This window comes from Centroberyx affinis, unplaced genomic scaffold (genome assembly GCF_046629955.1).
Source record: "Centroberyx affinis isolate AG114_WGS23_722 - 3 ecotype Tasmania unplaced genomic scaffold, CSIRO-AGI_Caff_v1 ptg001094l_1, whole genome shotgun sequence".
NCBI lineage: Eukaryota > Metazoa > Chordata > Actinopteri > Beryciformes > Berycidae > Centroberyx > Centroberyx affinis.
The window spans coordinates 16,301-40,000 of NW_027279639.1; the positions used below are offsets into that span (position 1 = coordinate 16,301).

At 40.1% G+C, this 23,700-nt stretch overlaps 2 protein-coding genes across 2 annotated transcripts in view; one reads left to right on the forward strand and one right to left on the reverse strand.

Moving 5' to 3' along the window:
* The first annotated feature begins 13,055 nt into the window (after positions 1-13,055).
* Positions 13,056-18,101, forward strand: pnp5a (purine nucleoside phosphorylase 5a). Its single transcript, XM_071523512.1, is given in 7 exon segments — positions 13,056-13,287; positions 14,790-14,959; positions 15,459-15,562; positions 15,880-16,055; positions 16,444-16,634; positions 17,204-17,334; positions 17,336-18,101. Coding segments are annotated over 7 exon segments (882 nt in total). The 5' UTR covers positions 13,056-13,264; the 3' UTR covers positions 17,423-18,101.
* Positions 18,102-18,327: 226 nt separating this feature from the next.
* Positions 18,328-23,700, reverse strand: part of capn1 (calpain 1) — a 30,890-nt gene continuing 25,517 nt past the window's right edge. Inside the window, exons 17-22 of the mRNA XM_071523550.1 lie at positions 23,392-23,456; positions 21,984-22,052; positions 21,674-21,752; positions 21,367-21,483; positions 20,384-20,442; positions 18,328-20,105 (exon numbers count right to left, since the gene is read on the reverse strand). Coding sequence (XP_071379651.1) covers positions 20,079-20,105; positions 20,384-20,442; positions 21,367-21,483; positions 21,674-21,752; positions 21,984-22,052; positions 23,392-23,456 — 416 coding nt within the window. The 3' untranslated portion in view covers positions 18,328-20,078. The remainder of the gene's footprint in view (positions 20,106-20,383; positions 20,443-21,366; positions 21,484-21,673; positions 21,753-21,983; positions 22,053-23,391; positions 23,457-23,700) is intronic.

A 23,700-nucleotide genomic window follows, 5' to 3' on the forward strand; every position in this document is an offset into this window, starting at 1 on the left:
ATTGGAATGATAGGAAACAGAATTTAATTCCATGAAATTCCACTTTTAAAGAGAGTTTGTCTTGACCTGTTAAATGTTATAAAGCAAACATTATTGTTGTAAAAGAGTGAGGTTCTACTCTTATGGAGGAAAGGAGTCTGGCTCAAGGAATTAGACTATCACAGGTGGTGTGTCCATTAAAACACAGGAGCAATGAGTCCGTTTATCCATTTAATGTAGACTGAGTCCATACACTGTTGATATGAATGCATTGTTGGTTTCTAAACATCGAACAAAAAGTTCGGAACTTTGTGTTTGGTAGATTATTTCTCTGTTGTAACAATGCTCCTTGGCAATACATTTTATACCGTTGGAAAGCCTGTTTATTTCCCTTTTAAATGGTGCCCCATTTGTAAGGAACATGCATTTGTGGGATGAGCAGCATAGCTGAGTATGTGGGTTGCGCTCATGTAAAATTTGCCAAATCTTCTCTGCCAATGCCAAACAGCTTATTCTGCTGTTGCTATTGACTCTTGTTTGGTGTTGTTTGGTGGATTGGATGATTGAAGTCTATCAGTAACATGGAAGAAACAAGACATATTGGCAATTTTACAATTAATTCATTTAACAAACAGTCAGGAGCCTCAGTAGCGTGTGGAAGAACCATACACAGCCACAACAGCCTGGCACCTCCTCCTCATGCTGGTCACCAGCCTGGTCACACACTGCTGTGGGATGGCATTCCACTCCTCAACCAGGATTTGTCGCAAGTCAGCCAACGTGGTTGTGTCGGTCACTCTAGCACGAACAGCACGCCCAAGCTGATCCCATAAGTGTTCAATTGGGTTGAGGTCAGGACTGTTGGCAGGTCATTCCATTCTCTCTACTCCCAAATTCTGGAGGTAGTCTCTGATAAACCCCGCTCTGTGGGGGCGAGCGTTGTCATCTTGGAGGATGGAGTTCGGTCCCAGACTGTGGAGATATGGGATCGCCACTGGTTGCGGAATCTCATCTCGATATCTCTCTGCATTGAGATTGCCTCCAATGATGACAAGCCTCGTTTTTCCAGTGATGGAGATGCCGCCCCACACCATCACACTGCCTCCACCAAAAGGTATTACTCTATCGGTGCAGCAATCAGCATAGCGTTCTCCCCGTCTTCTCCACACTTTGACCCTACGATCCAACTTCCGTAGGCAGAATCTGGACTCATCGCTGAACATAACGTTCCTCCACATGTTCAGGTTCCAGTGCAGGTGCCAATCAGGTACCTGATTGTCAGCACCTGGGGGTACCGGAAGCTCAAAACAAGAGTCAATAGCAACAGCAGAATAAGCTGTTTGGCATTGGCAGAGAAGATTTGGCAAATTTTTCATGAGCGCAACCCACATACTCAGCTGTGCTGCTCATCCCACAAATGCATGTTCCTTACAATTGGGGCACCATTTAAAAGGGAAATAAACAGGCTTTCCAACGGTATAAAATGTATTGCCAAGAAGCATTGTTACAACAGAGAAATAATCTACCAAACACAAAGTTCCGAACTTTTTGTTCGATGTTTATAATAACACCAGAAAAAAAACACACATTATAAAGTGTACATTAATAGATATAAATAACATAGCCTACTACAAAGCATAATAAGCTAGACACTTGACTTACGTTACCAATATATAATACAAAAATATACCGTTTCTGTGCTCTAAACACAGTTACATGTGACGTCACTATTTCATTCATAAAATATCCGCGTATGTGTAATGTGTTACACTGGGTTTAGCGGCGATTGGCAACAACTTAGAGAAATGTAATCCTCATACAAATAAGCTTAACTTACATTAATCACAGACAAAACAATTATCCACTCCACAGCGATCTGATCCCCAGCCACCATTCACCTCGACAAACTTCCAGAAACTCACAGGTGTATGGACCTGATTAATCAAGGCCCAGCGCGCACCACAACGCGCGTGACCGTCAGGGCTGGCGCGCTGCGGCGCAATGGAAGGGCGCGCTGAAGTCCCGGGATTTTCCACAATTGTGGAAAATCCCGCTCCCTTCCATGGACACACCACCTGTGATAGTCTAATTCCTTGAGCCAGACTCCTTTCCTCCATAAGAGTAGAACCTCACTCTTTTACAATTATGAATAAAATAAAAGACAGTTAAACAAATCAAATACATTCAATCATAATGTATGTATTACGCTTGCATGTTATGCACCAAATACCACCTGAAAGGTACCTTTAAGATTTTATGAAATTGACTATTGATAATATACTGTATAACAGTGTGTAATCTCAGATATTTGGTAAGAAAAAACAAAAAAACATTGAATTTCACAGAATTTCATTGAATTAAATTCAATGTCCTGAAATTCCTGTTCAATTCTAATTCTGTTTCCTTTTTGTTTTTTTCCAATTCCAATTCCTCGGTTGAATTGGAACTGATGAGTTCATTCATGACTTCACCCCAACCCATGACTCGCATTTATATTTGCATTTAAATACATTTAGTCCCAGCTTTCATCCAAAGGGCCTTACAGAACCATGAGCATAGACATTACTTCAGTATGGGTGGCTCTAGTGGGTGTGTATCCTCTAACCCTGGCATTTTTAACACTATTATATGGTCTGCCCATTGAGTTACGCAAGACCTTGTGTGAGTGTGTGTGTGTGTGTGTGTGTGTGTGTGTGTGTGTGAGTGTGTCCTCGCAAATGTCACATGATTCTTTTTCACATGTAGTTACAATGTTCAACTAGTGAAAACTGCACACCTTTAAAGTTCTTTCATGCATGTCAAAGGTGTCTGTTATATATTTCTATGTCCCCAGTGTTTATATCTATATCATAATCATAACAGTGCAATACTTAAGATGTTTACTGTCCCATAGCATAAAATGACCATAATATACAGTATCTGCAAGGGTTTGATAAGGGTTGTTGATCAATACCAGTGACTCAACTAGATTTGGGGTTTTCAAAACTCACTTTTTGGCCTGAAATCTGGTTTGGAACAATACTCCTTTTACTCAGATACTGTGATATAGGGTCGGTTTGACTACTGTTGACAAAATATACTTATTAAGTCGCTTAAGTCCCTTTGAACAAAATCATCTGTAAATGTAATGTAAATACTCACTTTTGCTGATTGCATGTGAACCAGACCTGAGTCAAAGAGTATTTACAAACTCCACCCATCTGGTACTCAAAGCAGGCAAAAACAATCATTACGAATTATTTGCAAATAATACTATTTGACCCAGGTCTGATGTGAACTATGTATGTGAGCATGCATGTATGTGTGTGTATATTCCTCTCTGCCTTTGTGCATGCACTGCGCTCATAAGCACCCTGAAGGTTAAGCTCTTGTGACTTAATCTAACTTGATGCTGAACATGAGCCTCATCTGACCCTCATATGCTGCTGCATTCCAGTGTTATTGTCAGTGAAAAGCCAACCTTTGATTTTTATTCAGCCGCGGATCACATGGCTTGCTTTTAAGGATAATCGTCGTTGAGATAAGCCTTCTGCAGGTTATGTAAAACTATTCCCACGCTGCAAAAAGATCCATGTTCACAAGTCACCTGATGTGTGTTTCTTAAAGCCGGCGCATAGCTCGGCACAGTGGGGTGAGATAACAACAAATTGATTGATTGATTGATTGTTTCAAGAACATTCCTGACACAAGTTGAAACCAGTGGAGTTATCTCACCCAGCTAGCAAAAAAAGTTCCCTCGTTTAAAGAAAAATCAGATTTTAAGACTGAACGGGAACCTAATTGGCTTGGTAAGCTGGACATTTTTTTGCAATGCGTGTACTAGCAGGTTTTTGATCTGTCATAAAATCCTAGACAGCAGCTGTGAGCCGGCTGGTGGGTCAATCACTTGGACCTTTCTGCTGCTCACTGTGGGTGAGAAAGAGGATTGTGTCATCCTCCTAACATGGCCTGTCACATACACACAGTATTTGGCACTAACTGTACAGGCGCTTGTCATAACTTAGCAGTGATGCACACTCAGTGCTTTATGTAACCTCTGTTTTATTGCAGGCATGACACCGTGGCACACTGAACAGTTACGGCTGAGGTTGTATAGCATGTTATGGATTATTACATAAATATAATAGCAGGGTGCCACAGAGCCATTCCTGTAAAACAAGGTCATACAAACTCATGCATGTATATAGAGTATGTATATACAGTATGTATCTGGCTATCTATGTATAGGCACATTTATGTATATATACATTTATCTTGTGGTCCAGCTTATTTCAAAATACTTTAACTTGTTTCAAGAAAATTCCCAAAACAGGTAAAATTGCATTGGAAACCAGTTAAATTATCTCTTCCTATTTGCTGATTTTTTCACTTACTTTAAGGAAAACAACAACAAAGATTTTAAGACTCAATACTAGACTAAATGAGTCTTTAGGAGACATATCCAGTATTGAGTCTTGTTATATTTTCCTAATAGAAAAATATACATGTATCTATGTCTGTTTTATATGCATGAACGATTGCTGCCACTGCAATTATTGATAGCACAAAATTTAAATTCATGGTTACACAGAGTGGATCCTCATGGAGATATTGAATGACAAAACTGGTGATTTTGTATTTTTCCAAAACTCTTCATATTTTATAGGTGTTTTACAGATATAGCATTGTGGCACAATGAAAAATTGTTGGCAACACTACAGTATCAAGAAAGAGTAATCTTCTGTATTTTAACAATCCCTACCTTGACTATTTGTCAAGAGATTATGTTGGATATGTCTCACAGATTGAGTCAGTGCATCTTCAAATCTTCAAGATCAAGGTGCTCTGTGAAATCCGGTCAATGCTTTGTCTCCTGTCACTATGATTCCTCTTCTTGTCACTAATTTCCAGATTCATATATCTGAACTCTAGTGAAGCACAGACTGTCCAGTCTTCTTTAGCTGCCTCCAGGAGCCTTGGTTCACCCGTTACAAACTTCTGTCCTTCTTGTCTTCATGTGACACCATGAACCATGAATGCTATGGATCGATCATGGGAATCGTATTTACGCTTGCTTTATCACGAAGGTGCTCTTCTTCTTACAGTCAATTGAATGTCTTGTGTAGCCTAGGCTTCCCTGCATCAGATCTGACTCCATGTTACATAATCAATATTACAGTTTATGTGGCAAATGTAATGCTTGGTCACCCTAAACCCCAACCCTAAAAATCCCTACAATCAATTAACAGTGTTTCTATACTTTTTTCCATTTCAAAACTAAAAACAACATGGCAACATGACTCAACTATGACTGTTACATCACTCTATATCTTAACATTATTCTTCACAACATCAAATACCATATGTGAAATGAAAATGGTGTGCAACTACACAAAATGTTTAGTCCCAAGCGTATTGAATCAGTTTTCACCAGATGTTTCTAGACATTTTGTGCAACTCCAAAACTTTTCAAGACCTCAAAATTGTCAAATTAATTTTCCATACATTTCTAGACTGTCTAGACGTTAAAGGATAAGGCTGGTGTTTTTTAATGCATTTCTTACTGTCAACAAATCCTATGAAAATAACAAAATCAGCAATGAATTTGTTTTGCCAACAAGTCTCATCCTTGTAGCCGGTGCCCAATGAAGCCATGTCCCAGCAGCCATAGAACACCATTGTATTAAAAAAACGATTAAAAACATGTCACAGAGCCATGCCGTTGCTCTGGGCAACATATTTCATCATCACGATGCACCGGGCCAGCCGACTTTTTCCTCAAACAACTTAATAAGCCGGCTGTAAACACGTTTGCGATCTCAGGAAAGTAGTTCCGTAGCACCGAAAATAGTCCTCATCGTAATGAAGAATTTGTTCCCATTTGAATTGGATTTGGTAATAACTACAACAGCCTGACTTTTGGTGGTAACAGTTAGCGATTTTTAAAATTGAAACTATGTCTTTGTAAGCTGTATTTAAAGGTTTTTAGCTTACAATTGGAGCCAATTACTTCTGGTTTGAAGGCTAAAAAGGGAATGTGGGAAGTCAGAAAGTAACGGGAGTAGTGCAAAGGCATTGTTGATTTTTGATATTTTCATAAGATTTGTTGATGGTAGGAAATGTATTTAAAAACGCCAGCCGTATCCTTTAAATAATCAACATCAAATTACAGATGAAATGTGCATCAAGACCAGGCCCATGACTTAAACCTTCAGCATAGTCTCCACTGAAGAACCAAACTGTTCAGGCCCACAAAACTCTTTTAACTCTTGCCGACAGTGGACACATGTCATCATAGGTCAGAGATAGGGTTTTAATTGCTTGTTGTTGACGTTTTGAAAATGGCACTTTAGCCTTGTGAGAACTGCTTGAACCTGCTTTGCCCCTGACCTTGGTCAAATTGTATTAGCAAACACATTTTATAGTTTGTTTGAACCTACTTAGGTGCTAGATGGGTGGGACAGGGTGATACAATAACTAGAAAGTTAAGTATTGGAAAGCATTTGAATTCAGTATACATTTTCTGTGATTGACAGTTCAGTGTCTGAACAAGATAACTCAGTCGATGTATTTAAGTGTTTGGGTTAGTCTGCACTCAGTATGAGGAATTCAATAGAAATCAAACACAAACAAGTTTTCCACAGCAGCACTCGCCTTACAGTAATCTATATGATGTACCAGACAGTTGCATCAGATACCATGCATTGTTAAAAGAGAGCAAAGTGGGGTTTTTTTCTCAGCCTTTTATTTCTCCTGGGTTTTGCTGCACATTCATACACTTACACACATGAGGGAAGGGAAAGCATTACTCACCACTTTCCAGTTATGCGCTTTTTGTTCATTTGTGCGTTTATATGCAGCAGTAATAAACATTCACTTTTTTGCATTCAAGGTATTTCCTATATTTTTTTATTTATCTTTGGGCTACCTTGGAAAACCTTTCCCCGCTGTTTCTTTATATTAGTATTATTATAAGTTGAACCATCTGGTGAGAGTCCATCTTGTAATAGGGGCAGTGGTTCTCACTGGGTCAACAGTTCACACACACACACACACACATATGATTACCGTAATACATAGTTTTGTGGGCTTGCTTTAATGATTAGGGGGGTTTGCTTGTAGGCCAATGGGAGGACAATGGGCCAGAATATTGATGACATCTTTTCAATCTTCTCAGTGAAATCGACATGTCTAAAAAATGTGTCGGCACAACAAACAGGAACCTCAGATGCAAACAAAAGATAGACATTTCAGACTTAGACTTAGCAGTAGATGGGGACATGCATTACTTGCATGTCCAAGTAATGGACATGCAACATTAGATTTCAGTCAAGGGGCTGCACTCATATGAACAGTGATTTGGGGAGTAGAGTCAAAAGACTTTAAGGAAGCGAAGTGGAAGAACAAAGAGCATGGAGTGTGAATGCAGCTTTCTAGGACTCGTCATATGTACTTTAGGACCCACTTTCTCACTTTCTCATGGTGTCATCTATCTTATGGTATCTTCTTATCTACTTATTTTATTTGCATAGCACTTTTCAAGATACTCAAAGACACTTAATAAATAAAAATAAATAAAAACACAAATACATAGCAAGTAAAAAAAACTATACTAAAACCAACTAGCTATGTAAAAGCAAGGGATAGGTCAATAAAGCAAGGCACAAAAAAATGAGATAGCACAAACAGAAACAGTAGTGGTCAATGAAACCCTTCTGAAGTTCATAATCAATGTTTTTAACTCTGTGTTTTTAACTTTGTGTCATGAATAGCACATAGATTAAAGGGGTTTTCATTATTTTTGCAGCGCACTGGGTGTTTGTTTGTATTTTTCTAGAAGCAGAAATAGCAATTTCAGCATATCTTTTGTTGCGGAACATCTCCCAGAATGTATGAACTTATTCAGGTCTCACTTTTTTGGACTTGGCACTAGTTTCACGGTTCAGATTGAATCACCAAAACTAAGAATCTTGTGATGCACCATGTGCCTCGGATCAGATGACACCCTTGATTTCAGACATCATATGGATCATTTAGGTAATTTATACACTGTAAATGACCCTCATTTTGCGATTGGAGCAGTGTGTTGGGAGTGAGCAGGGACTTTTGCTTGCTGTGGATAAGACTGTCTGCTAAAGCTTGTATATGTCAATCTAAAAGTGTAAATGCTGGCCTCTGACCTCTGACCTCTCTATGATGGGAAGCAAGCAAAAATAAAGGCTGAATAAAGCACCACATTAAAAGTTCCTGTACATATACTGTACACAGCAAACAGACACACACACATACAAGCGTTGACAAGCAAGGCGCTCAAAAACGGCCCCACACACACATCTACACACTAGACACACACATACACACATACACACAGGATTATTATACTTTGGGGTTTTTCAGTTTTTGTTTTTATACAGTTTTCACATTTTTTTTCAAATTTCAGTTTAGTTTTATTTTAGATTTCAGTGTCGGTTTGGTAGTTTTAGTTTAATTTTTATTTTTCACAAATGTTTAGTTTTAGTTTCGTTTTTATTTAGTTTCAGTTCTAGTTTTAGTAAGGTGTAAAAGTTAAGAACAGGTATTTTGTATATGTTAACATAACAAATATTGCGTAATACAAACAACAAATCAAAAATTCATTTTCATATTTATTTACATGAAATATTTTTCAAAAATAGCCTAAAATTCTACACCCAAAATCCATTCTCTTTTTAAGCCTGTACATAAGCATAAAGACAGTAAAAACATTTAACGTATATAATTTTATTTTAGACTTTGTCTAGTCTTGTTTTCATTTTTTATTTCAGTTTTCGTTGTACTTTTAGTTTTCTATACTAACCTTGACACATACAAACAGGAACATTCAGCATGCCCATGATAAAGACTGTCGGCCTCCAAAGGGGAAAATAGCATGTTTCATCTCTAAAGCCTGTGACTCCAAGCTGTAACTTCACCTTGGTAACCTCTGTGTGTTTTGTGTGAGAAATTTCAGCTCGCATTCGCTCTGGCAGCTCCATAAAAAGCCATAACACACGAGATGAAGTGCGTGGAATGCATGTTATTATGAAATCTGCTGTCTTCATGGGTCTGCTGAGATCATACTCCACTGGCATGGAGTGGATGTTTCAGGAAAAAAAAAAGGTTGACAGGGTGTAAAACTATGGACTTTCTCTCTGAGACTGTGGGAGAGATTTTATCTTGGACTGACATGACTAACTTTTGATGAAGTTAAAAAGTAACAGTCTTATCAAGTTGCTATATCTGCCTCTGCATCTAAGTTCGTTTGAGGGGATGACCTGTGGGTTTATACCCCATGGTTGCTTGCCAGTATAGCTGTATAAACAATATATATCTATAGGCCTATATGTATAGTTTTGGTTGACAACATGACAATGTCTTTAAAGACTGGATCCTCTATGTTTTATATGAAAAGATGAACTTCAGATATGTAGCTTTCTGGAAATTAACTGCAAATGTTTCAATAATGATATATTGAACAATGAATGAATGAAACTTTGAACTTTTCTGTGTCTTATATGGCACTAGCTGCAGCAGACTTTGTTTTGCTAAAGGCTTATTTCTGTAGGACAAGGAGGAACTCACATCAGGAAGTGTTTTGGTTCCAATTCCACTCTGTTGAACTTAAAAAAAAACAAATTCACAAATACAGTATGTTTTCAGGGCAATGCATGTGGAAAAAAAAACAACCTTATTTTCACCATTGGACATCAGACAGAAGATGCGGCCCAGCCATGTGACCGACTCTTATCAGCATCTCCGCCTGACGTAACATGGGGAGTCGGGGGGGAGGGGGGGGGGACAGGCACTTTTCGAAGGTTAGGGAACATTTTTATTGACTTTTTATAAGGCTGTAAACACCGGGGGAAAAGGTAAACAGGTTACAATGGGACATCAGGCAGCGGTCAGGTATGCGTCCCCATTGGCTGAGCTGAAGGCGTGTTCGGGAAAAACTGACTGCTGAGGCTAGCCGTCCATGACCCGCCTCGCTGCCTGACTGTCCTACAAAAGAACAAGAGATATGAAGAAGAGGGAACCCAAACAGAGAGGTGGTTGACTCGGAAGGAAGTCACAACACACATGGCGGCTGACGACTCTCCCCATATGTGTCGATGCCAAACAACAACCCAAGGTCCAACGGCGTCACGGCATACCTCATCACTGTTGTGGAATACAGATGTTTTGGCTACAAGGGGAAAAAGAAATGTACTCTAACTATGACTTGCAATACTGACTGACACTGTTGAACAGTCAGGGGAACTCTTGACATTAGACTTTGACAAGCCTCGGGGTCTTCAGCCTATATTTACATAAAGATATGTAAACTGTACTTAATGTCAATATTGGCTTATGTTGACTTAAGCAATGATTATTACAGTTTTGTCCTGGACTAGATGTACTTTAAAATTTTGTGGTTTTGGAATAGGCCCAATAAATGAAATTACAAAATATAAACACTTAATTTCCCATATTGACCCATATTAATCTATGACGTAATTGCATGACTTGTATGACTGTAACTGACACAAAAACTGGAAACTGGAGTTTCAGAAATCTCAGCACCTGGTGAAGAAATCGTTGAGTCATTGGTAGTGAGCAACAACCCTAACCGCCCACAGATACATTATGGTTATTTTGTGCCATGTGGCAGTAAAAAAAAAACTTTTTTCCCCTTTAAAATGATAATAATGATAAGAAACTTTATTTATATAGCACTTTTCTTAACAAGGTTACAAGGTGCTTTACAATAAAACCATAACCTAAATACAGACAATACAGATTAGATAAATAAAACAAAGGTAAAAGCAATACAAGAGTAAAGGAAGGACCTTCCTTTGATACAATGTATGAGTAAGGACCAGGAATCAAAGAGTGTCAACATGATTTTTAGTGTTTCAAAAAGCCAATTAAAGTTTTCTCATCAGATTTCATGTACTTTCAATTCTCCTTTTTTCCATGGCTAGAAGAGACCAACTTTCAGCCACGTAACCCAAACATTAGAACAGTTTACCCTCCCATCGTGGGACGTGTCCCATGAGCAGAATCCGTAAGCCATAAAGAAGCCTGCAATCAAAAGGATCAAGTGTTTATTTATGACTTAACTGGCTCTGATTTATAGCACATGTTCATAACAGGATGTACCATGTGGTATGTCGACACACAGTCTGACAGTCTTAAAATTCTACATTTCTCGTCAGTTCTCTTTGTCTCCATGGCTAGAAGAGACCAAACTTACAGCCAAGAAACCCAAACATTACAAGGTCAAAAGGGAAGTAACAGTCTATCGGTCACTGTCAAGTTATCTGTACTCTGGAAACACCTGGATGGCCCATGTGTATATAGGAGCTGCTATCCTGGGAAACAATCTGAATGCATGTCACTGTAAATGAATGTAAATGAACTGTGAAAAGGTTTTCTGCTGTTTCACACTTGACTCACTACCTTGGGTGTGTGTACATCGCTTTACATCACATTGTTCTGCTTCACATTTGTTACGGCACATTGAGTACAGTGCATTCAGTCCAGGTGTTTTGAGTGTGTGTGTGTGTGTGTGTGTGTGTGTGGAGGGGGGTGGGGGGGGACGTGTCCTGTGAGCAGAATCCATAAGCCATAAAGAAACCGACAATCAAAGGATTAAGTGTTTATTTATGGCTTAACTGGGTTATAGTGCCTCTCGTTTATAACCCATGCTCATAACAGGGTGTACCGTATGCTATGTCAACACACACAGTCTTACTGGCAATAATAACAAAACACCTTAATCCTCCTTTTGAGGCAATAAATACATCAATAGATTGCCCAATTTGCCAAAAATGATGAATAATAGTTCTGCTGCTGCCATTTCAGCGGCTGAAATAATTAATTTTGTCCCACTTGTCAATCCCCATTTCTCCTAAAGGCAGTATAACCCATCTCCACTGCCTCAAAATACTCCTGTTGTTGTCACCCTTAAAGTGGGGGTATGGCAATCTGGGGGGCAACATGGTTGGGCAATGCCCCAGCACAGGAAGACAGAGGTTAATGAAATGTTTTCACATGTTTCCTAGCCACAAAGCAGCAACGTGCTAAAGCCAAAAAGTTCCCTTTCACTAGTTTTCATATTATGTCTCTGCTGGAATCACACAAAATGAGATTAGCCATCGGTATTCAACAGAAAATGTCCTATTTCATGTTTCTGCAAAAAGGCTTGACATATTGGTGGACAACCAATCTTTTATCAAAAATCTTTCAACAACAGTTTATCCTCTGACAGTATTTCAGCTGTGTTGGCAGCTTCAGCAGCAGCACCACTTGTTTTATCTTTAGGGTCCATGCAGAATGCAGAGAGTGGATGTAGGGGATGCGTGGTGAGACATGTGATGCTCAAACCTCATACTGACACTGCTGAGAAATCAATGCAAACCTTGACATCAGACTTTGACAAGCCAGTCAAGGGCTCTTGGGACAATATTTACTTGGGTAATTTTATATAAACATATGTGAATTGTATGCTTATGCTGACTAATTAAGTGATTGTTTTCAGGTTGGACCTGAGCTTCAAAATTGTATGTTTCTCAAATAGGCCCAATCTATCAAAGTGCAAAATATAAACACTACATTTCACATATTGCTGGCTAGAATAGCCTGCATGGTGGGAATCAGACAGGCCATATTAGACACGTGATGTTCAAAACAAGAGAGAAGATATCTTGTTTTGTATCAGGGAGAACAATGGGATACTGATCATTAACTTGTCGATTGATCAAAATGACTTCCCATTTCCCTAAAGTCACGCTGCAATAGAGTTTTATGGAGCAATAATAATGATCTGAACATCCGCTCCCACGTGCCTATGCAGGATTTAAAATAACCGATGTGAGAAATGTGTTTGCTGCTGGGAACAGGGTGCGTGAAGATCAGAAGATGATGACCCTCGTGTGCGTGTTTCCTCCTTGAGGCACATTATTTTGAAGGTGTGTCAGCCGCGCCAATGGGGCCGTCCGCATCCATATGCGTCATTTTTCGCGGAGGAGGGGCAGGGTGCGCGCGGCCTATAATAAAGCGGGTGACTGCACTCATCACTCAGACACAAGTGACGGGACAGAAGACAGAGATCAGAGGAACAACAACCTCCACTGAAGAAAAAATCATAACATTTATTTTCCAGCTTCTCTAAGTTATTTTTTTCTATTTTATAAGAGCGGGACTCCCATTCCACTTTTTGCCGCATTGGAATTTTGCTGCGCTTAATATTATATTTATATTTATATACATTTTTTTCTCGGATCAAACACTTATTTTACCTTAAAGAATGTTCCCAGAGGCAAACAAAGGGTGAGTAGCCGATAATGAATAATAGACTTGTGATTCATATGCACCGCCGCACACTGACTGCACATTTCCAAGATAAAACGGGACTGACGTTGTACCACGCAAACCCACCGGTCGAGCGGCGGAGGATGTTGCGTCATTAACACTGTCTGCATGTGGAAGATTCACCCCGCAGCTTCAACACATGTGCCATTCAACTCATGTGCCATTCTGCGCTCGTTTTGCCTGTCTTGGGTAAAATACCGGGAATGGTTTGCTGACATATTTCTATTGGGACTTGAAGTGTTTCTGTGGCACTCTATAGGCCTTATCATATTTTATTCTATCTCTTATGGTACCGCTAATATTCATATAGAATGACTGTGATATTTGTATTTGGATGCGCTTATACATTAATTTACAATACTCTAAACGGGGGTGAAACTAACAGATAGCCCATGATTTTATTAGAATGGAGGGGCAAGTTGATTGGAAAGTCGCCGGTAGAGTTCAAAGACCTGAAAAAGACACTCCAAGACAATACATTTCGCTATTTTGGCGTTTTTTAAATCCGTAAATCCTAATCTTTGCTACCTACAAAAAACTCTTATAAACTCCTGTGTCATATTTTTACTTTATTTATACTGATTCAGTAATGGCAGTAAGTAATATGCGGCCTGGTGATGGCAAGCACAGCTGTCCTTAACTACTGAGCATAGGGAATTTGATATTGTGTCTGTGTGTGTGTACGCGTGCGTGTGACCTTTCAGCAAGTGCATGACATGACAGGCGTTATCCTGCTGTGACTCTACAGGAATGTGCGTGCGTGTGCGCGTGTGTGTTCGCGCGCACTTGCAAGTCATATCCTTATGAGTAGCAGGTCTTCTTAGATTAGGCCTACTGCCCAGGAAGCATCTTATCCTGTAATCTCACAATAATGATCACATCACATGTTCAGTACTGAATTAGGAGGCAAAGATTTGACAAGCATTAACTCGGTACCATAAATTGACTACATGTGAATAATGACTCTGGAAATTTGAAAAAACTGACATGATTGTCCTTTTGAAAAAGAACTAGACATTTGAAGGATACAATACAAATATTACAACAAAACTTAAAAAAAAAAAAAGAATGCAGCTACTGGGCTATATGTCAAAAATGATACCACAGAAAATCCTTTAGTAATGCCATAGGAAATAAAAAACACAATAAAGAATGCTAAGGTCCATATGAACTCACTATTTACCAGCTGAGACACACTATAAACCCCTATAGGAATATCATACTGATTATGTTAGGATTATGTTTCCTAATGATGAAGTGTCAGTGGTCATTTTGCAAGATCCTGAGCTTCATGAGGCTCGATGAAATGTGCTTTTGCATCATTTTAAGATAACAGCAACGCAACTGGCACAAGCCGATGCCGCAACCCTTCCACTGATTACCAGTGGATTTGGTAACGCTGTCACCGGTCACCCAAACCTCAAACCTCCAACCTCCAACCTGCCCTCCCTCTCTTCCAGCTACAGCTACGAGGACTGCAAGACCACCGCCGAGTGGCTGCTGGCCCAGACGGACGTGCGCCCCATGGTGGGCATCGTGTGCGGCTCGGGCCTGGGGGGTCTGGCCGACATGCTGAAGGACCAGGTGGCCTGCAACTACAAGGACATCCCCAACTTCCCCCAGAGCACTGGTGAGTCGAATGATGTCTAGATAGATAGATAGATAGATAGATAGATATGAAGGTAGGTAGATAGATAGATAGATAGATAGATATGAAGGTAGGTAGATAGATAGATAGATAGATAGATAGATAGATAGATAGATAGATACATGGTAGGTAGATAGATCCAATCCACATACTGGTGGCCATAACATATACAGCATAACTTATATAACAGTCTGTTATTGACTTGACTCATGATGGGAACTGGTTCAGCAGGGTTGACAGCAATTGAAAGGTTTCAGTCAGTAAGTGCCGTATATCCCTTCTGAGGAAAAAATATTACCTGAAATCACTCAATATTTCTAAAACATATAGATGACTGCTTTCAAAACTGTTAACTATTTGCAGTCAAAGTCTTATAACAGCTAATAACGTGTTCCTAATGGAGGTTGTGCCCCTTCAACTGCTGACTGGCTGCCATGCATTGTTACTGTCTCCTACTGACTGGTTGCATTGTTTGTTGCAGTGCACGGCCACGCTGGGCGGCTGGTGTTCGGCACCTTGAAGGGGAGGCCATGTGTTTGCATGCAGGGACGCTTCCACCTGTACGAGGGCTACCCCATCCAGAAGGTAGGTCTGCTGCAAGAGTGCCAACCAGTTACACAACAAGTCAAACAGTCCATTATCACATTGTGGTTGTTGTAACTTGAAAACCAGTGCGCCCTGTCCCTATACAAAACATTCTGTCACATCCAAGAGTATGTGGTGTGCAAAATAGATAACAGTAAGACCATTAAGACCAATTAGCTTACAATGGCAGTTACCAATAAGAAATGCTGTATGACACCTCTCCCTTTATAGCTCAATGGGAAGAGCAAAAGAACTGCCCAACAAATGGTTATGTTACATATATATATATGTGTGTGTGTGTGTGTGTGTGTTTCCAGATCACACTGCCCATGCGCATCTTCAAGCTCCTGGGTGTGGAGACGGTGGTGCTGACCAACGCCGCCGGAGGCCTCAATCAGGACTTTAAAGTGGGAGACATCATGATCATCAAAGACCACCTCAACATGCCCGGCTTCGCTGGCAACAACCCGCTGTCTGGACCCAACGATGAGAGGTAGGTGGAGCAGTGTGCCGCTGTGTGTGTGTGTGTGTGTGTGTGTGTGTTAGACCTGTGCGAAAAAGTGTGTGCATATAATAAGAATTCACCAGAACAGTGCAGATAGTTTCAAGTAAACTGTCGCTAACAGAAAAACTACCATGACTTTCAAACATTTTCCTGTGGTCGGTACTCACTGCTGCATGTGACAAACACCACCCATCCAGTGCTCCAGGCAGACGCAGTAATATTAATCAAACAAACGCCCGACGTGTTTGTCTGGAAACCTGTCGCGCTCGTTTACACACATTCCACAAAAAGAGCCTCAGGAACCCTCTCCCCTTTGCCCTCTCTCACCTCTCCATCCCTCCCTCCATTTCTCTCTCTCTCTCTCTCTCTCTCCCAGGTTCGGTGTGCGTTTCCCCTGCATGTCTGATGCGTACGACAGGGAGCTGCAGCAGCTGGCCATGGACGTGGGACAGGAGCTGGGCTACACAGACTTCCTGAGGGAGGGGGTGTACTGTGTGCTGGGCGGACCCTCGTTCGAGACCATCGCCGAGTGCCGCATGCTGCACAAACTGGGGGCTGATGCTGTTGGTGAGTAGCGTGTCTCATACCAACCCGAGGGTTCTTTTTGTGGAGCTTCATGCTGATTGCTGGTCACTGATACATATCATAGTAAAGTAATGGTATTTGGGCAGCACTAATACGTCAGTAGTTAGCCTTTAAAGCTGCACTAGGCAAGACTTTTATCACAAAATGGGAAGAGCGTCCCAAACCCCCCCCCATTGAGACCCTGTAGATTCACATTATTTGCCCAAATGACATTCTGGTGTCCCTTCTCCACCCACAAGAAGTGACGAATCAATCAATCTTTAGAGCAAAATCCAAACTGTCTCCTAAACAGCAGTGAGCTGCACTCCGTCCAGAGAAAGCTGGACTCACCAACGTTAGATCTTTTCCTGTCTCGTCTCTTTGGTTTCCTTTGGTATAAAGCATCACAGACCGGTTGGTAAACATGAGCGAAGTTCATATTTTTTTAGTTACCTCTCTAGTGCAGCTTTAAAAGAGTCAGGATTATCTAAGAACTATTACAACTGCACTGTTACTACGAATGCATATGAATACATGTATTTAACATCAGTCTCCTCTTCTTTTCTCGCCAGGCATGAGCACAGTCCATGAGGTGATCGTTGCGCGCCACTGCGGCCTGCGCGTCTTCGCCCTGTCGTTGATCACCAACCAGGCGGTGATGGACTACGACAGCGAGGAGAAGGCCAATCACGAGGAAGTCCTTTCAGACGGGCAAGCAGAGGGCGGAGCAGCTGGAGAGGCTGGTCTCCACCATGGTGACCAGGATCGAGCACAACAACAACTACGCCTAAAGAGACGCCACGCTGAGAAGGGGGGCGCTCATGTGTTATGAAGGCGATTTTAAGTGGTTAAGGCTTCCCATTTTATCCCACTGTGCCAAAGAAAATGCCATTTTGTTTATTTAATCTTTTCCAAGTTACGATGGAGATGGGTGGGTGGCTGGTTGGGTTAAGAATGGGTGTAGTTTGTTTTTTGGTGTAGGTCACAAGATGATTTGCATTATAGTCATCCAAAGAATCTCACTTTGACATAACATGTAGTCAAACTAACTCAGGATCAGTCAAACAGAAGATGCTGAAGCCAAGTAACCTGTTTTCATTCCTCTGTGCCTCGTCTGAGATCAGAACATCCAAGCTGACCTCGCAGCTCATGTCTGACCCTTTGCTATTTCAGCTATGCCATTCTTCTCCTTCCTCTTTGTAATACACAAAAGAGCAAATTTGTACATTCCTTCAGTAAGTGGACCCAAAAAAAAAGGTCGCTTCATAGTTTTTTTTTCGTATCCTTTAAAAGGGGGTGTTTCTGTTTTAACTTAATATTTGATCTGCTTGTATAAATGTCTGCAATTTAACTTAACAATGAGCAAGAATCTGCTGTAAAGATCATAATGTTATGGTACTGTGGTTGAGCTATGTACATTAGTGAACATAATGTATTTGACTGTTCTTGTTTTTTTAATATGAATGTTGTTACTAAAGTTATTAAAGTTACTATTTATTACTATACATGAGTCTGGCTTGTTTTTTGGGTATGGATGGGAGATATTTCTTTTATGTCTGACACTGTGAATCATACTCATTTGTAAAAGGAGAGAACTTTTACTCAGACTATAACCATCAAAGTCTTCACCCTTTTCAGCCTTGATTTTTAGATTCAGCACAAATCTTTAATCATTAATTAGGAATGCTGAGACTCGTGAAAACCTCCCCATGTTTATTCATGTTCGATCCAGAGGGACCCAGAATGTTCACATATTTTAAACGATAGTTAATGTTAAACTAGCAGTATCTGGTATTTGTAACTGGACAGGAACTGTCCACTAGAATAATGGCATTCTGAGACTTTTACATACATCCTCTATATTTTGGGGCTGTCAATCGATGCCCCTCAATGAGTGATTTATTTTTTTCTAAAATCAGCGTAACATTTTGGAATAGAACTCTTCAAATACAAAGTTTACTTGCTCCCCCGGTTGAGTAGAAATTAGTTTAGGCAGGCTGACAACATATCACATTTCACACTGCATGCATACAACGTATCTGTAAATCCCTATTGCATAATTGTATACCTTTACCTAAAATATCGACATGTTCTTGTTCCCTTTGAGCGGCAAGATAAAGCAAGGCTGACACATCCCATTTTTAAACCACTGACATCCGATTCAAACCATGATATAAAAGTTTAAAGTTAATTCTTTTTTTCATATTTTGTAAAACTTGATAAAAAAGTGCCATGCATAATAATAAGCAGGTATGTCCTAATCATAAATAGGATTTGTTTTGAAGAAATGCATATAACACAACACATTCTCTATGATACAGCAGGCCACCATTGTCTCTGCATGAACTGCGGGGCCCGGTCATGGTTCATGAGCGGGCCCCTTATGCTGAGGCGGAAGCAAAGCTTGGCACAAGATGTAAACAAAAACTGTCAGGCCAGCAGCCTTCCTACAAAGGTCTAGTAGAGATACATAGTGTGCATATTCATATTCACTGAATGCTGGGTGTTGAGATAGGCTGGGACCAGAGCCTGCACACTCAGCAGCTCTCTGCAACCGCAGCTGACACCAACACCATGATAACTGACAGCAGGTTCAATTTCTCTCCTATCTTAATACCATAATCAAAGTTGAGAGCAGTAGTCTGCGGCCAGCACCATGCAGATTGGAGTTTCACTTATTCAAGGATTTCACAGAGGCAAAGCTGCTCTGGAGGCAGAAATAATCTTATTGGTTGAATTAAACCTCAGTGGGCGGAGCCAAAGAACCACATTTTTATGGAGCACAAGTTGGCCAACTGGCAAACTTGAATGACACATAAAAAATGATTTATTTTTCATTCATTCATGACCATGGCATTCATGATCTTGGAAGGTAAACAGGTTAGCTAACTGCTTTCCTAGATAGCATAGATAAATTAGTACAGCTAGACTGCATTTTTTTCACCAAGCAAGCTAGCTAGTTAGCTAGCAAGAGGTTTCATAAAATTAAAAAATCTCTCTTACCTCTTGCCTTTTTCGCTGGGCTTCAGTCTACTTAGCCATAAAAATTGTGGTTCTTTGGCTCCGCCCACTGAGGTTTAACTCAACCAATGAGATTATTTTTGCCTAATGTTTGCATAACTAAGACTCCAATCTGCGAGCACCATGGAGGCCCCAACCCTGTCAGTGTTACCACAGAGTTGACTGCCAGGCTACGAGAAGTGACCTTCCTTCCATTGGCAAAATAGGTAGCAAGTCTAGGCAATGCTTTGGCGCATGTTCCCAATACAGGCATTGTAAACATGAATTTACAGTCTTATAGCATCAGAGGGCCTCAGCAGCGAGGAGCATGGAGGAGAGGAAGGACCGGAGAAAAGGCACTTCTGAACTGACACACACTGGGACAGGGACAGGGGCAGGTTGCAGTGCAAGAGTTACTGAGGACATCCAGGAGACGTCCAGCCATCTCTAGGCAAACATGGTCAGGGAGATCCACTGTAGAACAGGGAGAGGAGAGAAAAAGAGGCTATATGCACTGCCACAAAGTAGACTCCCAAAAACAAAATGTTAATTAGAGAGTAATCACATGTATCTTAATAGAATGTACACACAAGCTATTATGGAAATGAGAAGTAAATGTGCAACACGTGAACACATCTGCAAAACTTTCAGTATAACTACAAATGTAGATGAAATCTGGATGAACTGCAGAGATGTAGTATGCATGAACAATATGAAAGGGTTTCTAGAAAAATGTGAATGTGCCGTCTTACTTGGAAGAAGTTGAGGGACATGACACCATCTGCATCTGTGTCCATTGTCTTGAAGGTCTCTGCAGGGCGAGAGGCAGAGAATCACTCACTGTACAAGCCCAGCTACTGGGTAGAAAACCTGATAATCTGATGTTATGTTTCATCGCATTCTGAACCTTTAAAATTAGATCACGCGGCTCTCATGGTACAATCACACTTTAGCATCTTGAGCATTAATCATAATATATGTTTATGACAGTCAGCAACTCATCTTAAAGGGAAAATAAAGCCAAATAGCAGAGAGGCTTTATGTATTTCAAAATTGAATTTCATTGACAAATTTCAAGCTGAAGAAATTGATCTGGGTTCCAGGCCTTCAAATCTCAAGATTTACTTTGTCCTCTTGATGGGAACCAATGTGGAAACTCTTCAATCAATGGCTCAAGATAACACTCTTGTATCATAGATTTACTTTTTTTTTTTTTATCACACCAAAATCCAGTCTCTGTAGAAATTGCTAAAACACCTAAATGCACAGTAGCGGTGTTAGTGCATTCACCAAACAATTAAATAATCTGAAATAGAAGTCTTAACTTGATTTGAAAGTTTGAAAGTTTTCCCTTTAAAGGAGCAGTTCACTCCCAAAATGAAAATTCTGTCTTTATTTATTCACCCCCATATCAGTCCAAATTCCACTTAAATTTGCACAAAACACAGTGAGTTAGTGGTAACAGTCTTTTGGTCTTTGGGTCTTTTGGACTCAGTGCATTTATTTTGGCTTTTTTCTTTTGTATTACAAAATACTTTAATTATGCTGCACAAGCTGTTTAGAGAAATTTGATGGTTCATTTTATGAGCTGTGTGTTTGGTGGTCGTATGAACTTCAGTGGCGCTTCGACTGACATTGGGGTGAGTGGAAAATGGCTGAAATTTCCTTTTGGGGTGAACTGCTCTTTTAAGAAACTGAGGGGAAGTTATTAAGGGTGTGCAGCAGTGGGACTCACTGAACATAGTCTCCAGTCTGACCAGACAGGTGACAAAGTTGTCGAAGTCAACCGACAAATCAGCCTCTGTGTAGCGCAGGATGATCAGCTGGAACAGGTGGTTGGTCAGCTTGAATCCTGCCAGTGGAAACAGGAAAATCAGACCAAGAGTGGCTAAAAATCTTTACATAACAGCAACTTCTTTGCATCTTTGGAATAGGAAACACGATAACCCAGTTGTAATCCCCTTTCAAAGTGTGGAATCAAGTGTGAAAATGTCTTTTGGCTCTTGCAACTTGCACTTGAACGTGTGTATTTTGGGAAGTACCTGCAGCTTCAAGAGCCATCCTCATCTCATAGGAACTCATGGTGCCAGACTTGTCCACGTCATGCTCCCTGAATACAGTCTAGCATGATGATACAGACAGACAGAGGCAGAGGAAAACAACAGACAGAAAAGAAGAATAGACAGAGACAGAGACAGACAAGCAGTGAGACGGCAAACGTCACAAACAGATGAGAAACCGGCACAGTGGCCAGATCTCAAAACAAACAGCTGGATGACGCAAGTACCATGAAGCGGGATCAATACTCTTTGACCTGATTTCAATATTTGACCGGCCTGCGTTTAAACTCACCAGGTATCGTTTGATCTTTTCCCAGAGGACATGGAACTCCGTCAGCCCCAGTTTGCCACTGCCGTCCGTCTGGCCAGAGATGTTAAGGAACTTGATCTTTTGTTTACCTTGCTCTAAGTGTTATATTGATGAATAGTAATAATGTGATTCTTTTTACTCCCTGTAGGGAATTTCTCAACCCGCTTGTCCTACGGTTGAAGGACAGAGTCCATTCTCACTAACAATAATAATACATTTTATTTACATAGCACTTTCTCAAGAACTCAAAGCACTTTACAGCATAAAAACGGCATTAAAAAACAGCTGTTGGGAGGTTTAGATTTACACTGAAAGCCATTTGATTTACACTGAAAGTAAATTCCAAGATCTCCCAGACAGCAAAATGTAACAAACACGCTTCCAGAGAATATTTATGTATCATCAACAGTGGTGGAAGAAGTACTCTGATCCTTTACTTCAGTAAAAGTACCAATACAGCAATGTAAAAATACTCCATTACAAGTAAAAGTCCTGCATGAAAAATCCTACTTAAGTAAAAGTACATAAGTATTAGCAGCAAAATGTAGTTAAAGTATTAAAGTAAAAGTAGTGGTTTGGTCCCTCTGACTGATATTTTATTATATATGACATCATTAGATTATTAATACTGAAGCATCAGTGTGTAAGCAGCATGTTTCTGTTGTAGCTGCTGGAGGTGGAGCTAGTTTGAACTACTTTATATATAGTTAGCTAGTTTAGTCCAGTGGTTCCCAACCTAGGGGTCGGGCCTCTCCAAAGGGTCACCAGATAAATCTGAGGGGTCATGAGATGATTAATGGGAGAGGAAAGAAGAAAAAACAAAGTTCTGATACACAAATCTGTTTTCAGTTTTTGGACTTTTTCTCAAATCTTGGATTTTTGCTGAAAATTTGGATCATTTGAACATTTATTGAAATGAAACCATGTGAGGTTTAGAGGGAAAAATCACTATTTGGTGGAGCTGTTAACAACTCATAGACATCTGAAATGTGACCCGACTACACACTGCTTTTTGTAAGACGTCAAAAGCCAAAAAGGTTGGAAACCACTGGTTTCATCTTTAACAATGTGTTGTATTTTAAAAGCTTGTTATATTATCCATTGTGTCAAATCTCCATCTGAAAAGTAACTAAAGCTGTCAAATAAATGTAGTGGAGTAGAAAGTACAATATTTCCTTCTGAAATGTAGTGGAGTGGAAGTATAAAGTAGCATCAAATGGAAATACTCAAGTAAAGTACAAGTATCTCAAAATTGTACTTAAGTACAGTACTTGAGTAAATGTACTTAGTTACTTTCCACCACTGATCATCAATAATGGAGAAAAGCTAGGTACCAAAATTAAGAGCTAAGCCTATATTTTCTTTTAACCCCATCTCATATCAAGGATACATCCATGAGGTTTATCATACTGCGGCAAGCTTCTTTAGTGAAGCCGTCCGTCTTCAGGTCTTTATCTGTTCGCATGAGAACAGAAAAAGGAAAGGGATTATTTTTGTGGCATTGCTGTTCCGAAATGAAACATCCAACATTTGAAAAAAAAAAAGTGATGCCTACTCTTGCAAAATGATAGCACAAAATTCAAACAAATTATGGTACTTTTTTGGATCTAGCAGATAAATTGTGACAAAATTGTAACACTTACAGACTGGATCCTCTATATTTTAGAGATATTTTTTCCCAAAAATGGATAAATTGCAA